The sequence below is a fragment of the Pelobates fuscus genome, chromosome 8 (genome assembly GCF_036172605.1).
Source record: "Pelobates fuscus isolate aPelFus1 chromosome 8, aPelFus1.pri, whole genome shotgun sequence".
NCBI lineage: Eukaryota > Metazoa > Chordata > Amphibia > Anura > Pelobatidae > Pelobates > Pelobates fuscus.
This window is the reverse complement of record NC_086324.1, coordinates 122,081,506-122,089,237: the sequence shown is the minus strand read 5'-3', so window position 1 is coordinate 122,089,237 and position 7,732 is coordinate 122,081,506. Positions and strand designations below refer to the sequence as shown.

The window sequence follows — 7,732 nt, the reverse complement described above, 5'->3', positions numbered from 1 at the left end:
TGGCTTCCTTCTCTACAGGGCTCCTTGACCAGGACAGCCTTCTTTCCCTGTCCGACCAAAACGTTAATCTGCACTCACTTGCACTGCCCCATGCAATAGTTATTGTGCTGGTCTTAATAGCCCTATATACACATAATCATGCATTAAGTATCACTTTACAAACATTGTAAGGCACTGATAAATATGCTGGTGCACTATACATATTAAAGGGACACTCCATTCATAGTCTGACACCAACATACGTGTATTTGATAGATTTTAGCCTCATTTTTCATACTGTTCTTCTTCACATTTTTTTTTACAAAAAATTAAAAAAAAAAGGAAAAGGTTTTACAGTTTTCTGTGGAATAATCATGTACCTTTAGCCAAACTCCTTTCCACAAAGCAATTTCTTTAGTTCAGGTATTTTGCGAACATACTTAGTAGCTGAGCTGCTGACCTCGCTCCTCCCCATAGTTTAGAAAACATCAAATAAATGTCAGTACCCAGAGTGTTTCTTTAAATGCATCTCACTAGTTTTCGATCTCTTGGAATGTCTGATCATCACTCCATTTTTCATTCTCTCTTCAGATGGCACTCTCCAGGTCTCCTAGTTTTGCTTTTGCAAAATCTACACTTTTATAAAGGGTCTGGGTCACACTCTGCTGGCTATCAGACCGCCTGAATGGTGCCCTTCTTGATTAACCTAGCACATAGCAGAAGTTAACGCCAGGGCCGGACTGGGAATGAAAAGCAGCCCTGGAAAAAAAATTAATGCATAATTAATGCCCCATAATGCATTGTGCCAGCACAGTGTGCAGATTTGAAAGGAAAAAAAAAACTGAAAACTGAAAACCATTACTCAAACGTGAAAGAAAGAACTTCAAAATAAACAAAACAGCAGATTTGTTGTAAGCAGACGTGCATTTGAATATAATTAATGATTCAGTACAACTACATTGACATATTAAGGAAAGTTTGTAATTCACTGAAATTGTGAATGTATGCTATTGCACAGCAGTAAAAATAAATGAATTTATCTTGCTCATTTTGAAGTTACAAGAGTGTCCTCTTCACTTTGGTTGACAACTGGATGATCTCAACCAACGCCAGTTCAATTCCCATAGGAAAGCATTGGAAGGCTATTGCGCATGTGTGGCAAAACGCTGTGCTTCAACGCACCAATCAGCATCTCCTCATAGAGATGCATTGCATCTCTATGGAGAGCGTTCAGCGCCTCCATGCAGAGCATGGAGATGCTCAACATAGCATCTAGGAAGCAGCTCTAGTGGCCGTCTGAGTGACTGTCACTAGAGATGTTCCTAGGCAGCAATGTTAACACGGCCTTTTCTCTGAAAAGGTAGCATTTACAGTGCTCATCTTACAGGGACAGGCTATAGACACCAGAACCACTACATTAAACTGTAGTAGTTCTGGTGACTAAAGTGTCTCTTTAATACAAAGTCTTTCTCTCACCGGTCATCTCTAAATTACTGGGAGAGCAGGAGACACAAGTGAATATGCACTTTGTTTGTGTCTTTCTCCCCCAAGCCCCTTTCATGTGTCTCTTAGCCCCAGCCCCTTTGTCTCTTTCTTCCCTTCCCTAGCTTCTGTGAGTCTCTTTCCCAGGCCTCACACCTCTGTGTGCCTCTTTCTCCACAGCTCCTGTGTGTCTCATTCCCCCCTTCCCCAGTCCCTCTGTGTGTCTTTCTTAGTCCCTCTGTGTCTTTTTCCTCCACACACTCTCTGTGTCTTTTTACTCCCCTGCCCCTTCATGTGTCTCATTACCCCCAGCCCCTCCATGTGTCTTATTAGCCCCAATGTGTCCCACTCACTCCATCCCAGCCTTGTGTTTCATTAGCCCTCCCATGTGCCTCAGTAGCCCTCAGTAGCCCTCCCTATGTGTCCCATTAGCCCCCAGCCCTTCATGTGTCTTATCAGTTCTCCCTCGCAGCCCTCTATGTGTCCCTATACCCACTCTCAGCCCTCCATGCATCCCATTGGCCCCCTCCCAGCCCAGTATGTCTTATTAACCCTCCCATGTGTCTTAGCAGCATACCCACATGTGTCCCCTGAGCCCCCCATGTATCCCATTAGCACCCTCTCCCAGCTCTCCATGTGTCCCACTAGCACCCCCTCCCAGCCCTTCATGTGTCCCTGTACTCCTTCCCAGCCCTTCATGTGTCCCTATACCCCCCTCCCAGCCCTTCATGTGTCATTATACCCCCCATTTCCTGGTATCCCGGTGTGCCAGTCCGGCCCTGGTTAACGCCATGTGCAATGCTTGGATTCAATGTTTCACAAGAAACAAGCATTGCTGTTGCAGCATGGTGACTGCCACACATGTGCCCTGCATACAACTGCTTTTTTGTGAGTGACTGGGAGATCATTACCACTGATGATCTCCCTGGGATGGAGCGAAATTGGTGTGAAAGACTGTCTTACTGTTTGATTAGAGGCAAGTTAACCTTTTTTTTACTGCACTGGTGTACAGGCAATAACTGCAGGTACTATAACGACTTCAAAAACATGAAGCTGTTAAAGTGCCTACAGTATCCCTTTAAAGCCAACGTTCTTCTGTTACTACTATTTATTACCAAGAGAAAGGTTCCAAAATCTGATTCCCATTTAATCAATTATACTAATGTGCAAGTATAAATCTCACATATTTCTGAAATAACCTTGGTTTTGGTTATACTGCTCAAAAATAATTTGATCCAGAACAGCACCCAAAGCCTAATAAAAACATTCAGCACTACAATGTTATGTAGAGATTATGATGGTTTGAGATCACCATTAACCAACCCAAGATCTTCTTGCAAAATTGAGGTTAAAGTTACTCATTTTAATGTAAAGGGGGCTAGGATATTGTTATCTAAATTAGGACAATGCTTTGGGTATCAGGAGAGTCTGTTTTATGTTAAACTGCACTAAAATGATTTCCAATAGGGTTGTTACTGTAAGACTAGACTTGTTGCACCACAACATCTAAAGTAGGCTCTGCTAAAATGTTTATTTACAATAAAAATAACCTGTTTTGTAGACACTATTTGCGATTTCCCTGGAAAGATTGGCAGACATCTTCGTATTCAGAAGGAAATTATCACTATAAAAAAGTTTATTGCTTAACAATGTTTTTACACTGCAGGTAGCCACTACTGAAGTAGAGAAGAATGTGTTATAAACTAGATTCCAGATGTACCAGCAAATGAATACTGGACAAACCTTTTTTCTTCTTTGTAGAAACACATAGTTTTATAAAAAATAGGGTTGCCACCAGGCCGGTATTTGAGGCTGCCTGGCCAGTTCTAGTATTGCAAAAATACCATTAATACAACTGCTGGTATTTTTGAGATTAGACTGGAATATCGGCCCCGGCCAGTAGGGATTGCCGTGTGTGGAGAGAGGCAGCACACTGCAGATTAGGAAAGTCAAGGATTGGGGGAGAGAAGTGGGAGGAAAGGCTGCAAGGACACACACTGGGAGGCAAGATGAGACATAGGTAGGGGGTTAACAGGTGACGGGAGGCACCATGGTGGTTAATAGGAGGAGGGAAAGACAGTTGAGTGTTAGGACAGGTGGAGAGACATAGATGGAGGTTTGGACAGGTGGAGAGACATAGATAGGTATTTGGACAGTATGACAAACACAGATGGGTGTTTGGACAATATGAGATAGACAGACTGGGTTGATAAAGTAGGAGAGATACAGATGGGGGTTGAGTATGGTAGTAAACTTTGAAAACATAAAGAAGAGTTGAACAAGGAAATCCTTAAAATTATAGGAATACTCAGTTTGAGCACAGCTTTCCAATGCTTCTCATTGAGCTGTGGTTCTGAGAAGGTGGGAAGGCAAGCTCTGTTGAGCTAATGGAAGTGAAAGAAAACTTTTATAAACTTGTTTTTTTAAATGATAAACTCCGGACACACAAAGCACTTCCGTAAACTGAATTGCTTTACGTTTCCGTAGTGTGCCTATTGCATTCCTTATAAAATTCACCCCTGCATGCTTAAATACACAAATGCATTCACAGAAAGTAACATCAAAACCAAATTGCAAAATTCAAGCCATAAAGAGCCATGCTGGGACTATAGTAGAACTGAATCATTCTTACAAGTCCACTACTGTGGCCTTAACTTTGTAGTTTGGTTTTCAATTATCTACACTAAATTCTTTAGAACAGGGAATAAACTACACAGTTGTATTCATTAAACTGTGAAATATTAATTGTAAATTATGGTCAAAAATAGTTTATTTGATGAAATTCTCCATTCTATTTCAACCTACATTTTGCAATTCACATTGCAATCCATTACAATTTAGTGTTTAGTGAATAAACCCCATGTATTTGTATATATATATTGTCTAAGATGCAGACAGGGATGTGACGCAGACAGCCTGCTGCTGGGTCCATTGAGTGAACACTCAGAAGGGCAGTCTAATCTCCCCAAACTGCAGAGCAATCGCTCTATACTGCAGAATTAAACTGTAAGTAGTTTTTTTTGTGTGTGTGTGTGTGATTTTATTTACAACATTTTCCTCTTTCCAAAAGTGTATTTGTTGCTCTTATGTCACTCCTTGTCATTTCCATACAGTGATGTCATATCCTGTGAGGTCACTCATAATTAATTATGCAAATTAACATGGCTGGTATTTTTTCCCTTCCAAGAAAGGTGGCAACCCTATCCAGAAATAACATGTATTTCAGACAATTCTGTAAATTGGTTCTTAGTACAGCAGCCTATATATTAATAAATGCTATAATCTCTCTCTTTCTGTATCTGTACACACATGTCCATGTAACTACAGTTAATCAATATCTAAGCCTAAGGCCAAAAACATACAATTTTATTAAAAAAAAATAAACTTCAAGTTGTAGAACACCACACATATACCAAAATCCCTTGTTTCCCATTAACGTTTACAGCATTGTTTTTCCAGGTTATGTGGATTACATATCAGAGTCCTCTAGCTGTAATGGCAGAAACACAGCACATCTTGTTTTAGGAGAAATACCTTTACTACATAACCTCGTTGAGATGATTATGTGCATACTGCTAATGATTATTTACGCTTTCTAAGTATTAGGTACATGATGCTGTTCAAAAAAGTGAAAGCAAAAGCAATCCAAGCAAGTATAAAGGAATATCCAAATGAGCCTCCTGTCAGATTAAGGTTCTTGTGAAAGCTTTCATGCATAGAAGAGTAGATGGCAGCTGCAATCAGTACACAAAGGCCTGTGAAAAAATAAAACAAGACAATCAATCAATTGAACTGTAATAATGGTTGTGTACTAATACTACTTCTTTGAAGGAAAAATTATGTTTTTTTACAAATTGGTTTATTTGTATATTATACGGTATACAGGCATCTATGGAAGAGCTCACTATACCTTCCAGATATATTGTCATGCATACACAATAAGGTGTCCATGAATCTATTGCACATCAATGAAAGTGACTTGGAACTGGGGATCCCAGGTTTGAATCCCAGTCAGAACAGCTCACCAGTAAGTGTCCCACCTAAGACTCTTAAAGCAGGATTCCCAACCATCCTGATTTCCACAGGACCGTACCGATTTTGGCTCCTCTCCCACCATCCTGACTTTTTAGGAACACAAGGGAAGGTCTACAACAAGCATAGCATGAGCACATCATTAGAAGCCCCGGCACTATGCTCAGGGCACTCGGATCCTGCAGAGAACTATGAAACAGTGTCCCCTGCAGAGTCCATACTCAGGAGGCTGGCCCGCTTGAATGACCCTTCAGTTCTATGGACTGCCCTGGTCCCTTTCCAGGTAAACCAGCCCTTATATGCAAATTACATCACTGAGCTGCCCTTCTTCGCCACTTTTACCAGCATTCCACTTCTCAGGATACCAGATTTGTGAGGCATGCTTAATGATATAGATCTGCCTATTTCAAAAATATGAGAGTAACACAAACCAAGATAGTCATGGTGGCTCAGACATTGCCCAGATTAACAAGATACTAGGGAACCAGAGCAATTATTATTATTAGAATTTATATGGCAGCAACAGCACTTGGAAATTATAGAATGTGGATATTTGACAAGTAATTGACATACAGAATATAACACAGGCAAACATTTAAGAAGGCCCTGCTTAAACAAACTTACTCTATGAGGAATGGTTAAAGAAACAAAAGAAGAACGGCATGTCGGTGGAGAGAAGGGATTGATAGATAAGATCAACAAAATAGTTATCCTCCATGAGAAAAAGTGTTGCTACCTACCTGCACTTGAATTACCCTAAAAGAGAGCATTCACAGATGAGGGCAGGGGTTTTACAGCTATGGGTAAGTATAAAATGATTCTTTACTGGTATGATTAAAATCAAACACACCATAAATAAATATCCAAAGAAGAATAAAAAAGGAAAACAAACAAATGAAGGCAGAGTGTAAGGATAAGTAGCAAAAAAAGTACTATTCTAGGTACTCATAGACAAGACAACGAGAAGGCTTTTCTAGATTAGCTTAATGAATAGGTAAATATATGAGCACTAAAGGTTAAGAGGTTAAAGCTAAAGAAATCCAAAATATGAAACTTGTGTCACGGTGCCCGATCGGCACCTCAGTGTGAACCCGCCAGATCAGTGCGGTCACACTACAGGAGGAGAGGTTACTCACATTACCTCCAGCGCCTCTACCTCCGTGCAGCTCTTAATACAGCGGCCATGTCCAGTGTTAGGAAGGACACCGGCCGCTGCAAGGCAGCCCTATATAAAAACGCCACCCATAATGACGTCACTAGTGATGTGTACGTGCGTGCGGTGTCACATTCTCGCCGTGCCCCCACGTTCTGGGGTCATGGGACCCAAATCAGCCATTTTCAGGGTTTACTGGGTTATTTAAACCCAAACCTGTAGTTGTTCAGTGCCCTGTCATGGTTTCCATCATGTTGGTTATCTGAGAACGAATTCCTGATTCTGTTTATTGGTTTTTGATCTTGGCTTGGCTTACCATATTTCTGGTATCCCTGACCCTTTGGCTTTGTTCTTATCGTATTTGTTCCTTTCTGTAATCTTGACCTTGGCTCGTGTCTAGTTATTCTGTACGTTACATCCGGCCACTCTAAAGCCCGGTAATACGCTTTGTTACGAGTTTGACTTAATTCTGCGTGTTGGGCCACTGGTTCGTCCTGACAACTTGCTACCTATGAGTCCTTAGACTACACAAAGCTCCTGTGTAGATAGATGGTGTGCTTATTATCCTCTTCCTGAAGTGCGTCACCACAGCTTTACTAAATATTCCACTATTAAGGACACTTCGAGAGGTAGAACACTGCCCTGAAAAGAATTTTTATATCATATAAGTCTCACTTAGAACCTACTAAGAATGGTTCAAACATAATGCTGGGGGGAATTAATGACCAAGTTTCTGAGAAAATACTGGCAGTTACAAACCAGTAACATTCACCATAGGAAGGTGCTCACACCTTACCCCTCCATCACAGCAAGGCATGAAATAAATCTATGCAACAATGTGTCTCCTACTAGCTTACCTTCCACTTTGATGCTCTGGAGCATGTAACTCCATCACTATATTGTTGGATCCTATGTTTCATCTACCATCAAGGAAGTTCTTTGGGACCCAACCTGTTCCTAGGAATTGATTCTCCATATGCCTGATAGTGTGGAGTGACACTTATCCACCCCTTTCTTGTGAGTTTTATTCATATACAAACATTTTAATGTATTTATTTTACTTACAGTGAGGGGAAAAGGTATTTG

General features: G+C 40.8%; 1 protein-coding gene across 1 annotated transcript in view; it reads right to left on the bottom strand.

The window, feature by feature from the left end:
* Positions 1-4,486: 4,486 nt before the first annotated feature.
* Positions 4,487-7,732, bottom strand: part of EMP2 (epithelial membrane protein 2) — a 50,260-nt gene continuing 47,014 nt past the window's right edge. The window contains exon 5 of the mRNA XM_063428835.1: positions 4,487-5,216. Within this exon, the coding sequence (XP_063284905.1) occupies positions 5,044-5,216 (173 nt within the window). The 3' untranslated portion in view covers positions 4,487-5,043. The remainder of the gene's footprint in view (positions 5,217-7,732) is intronic.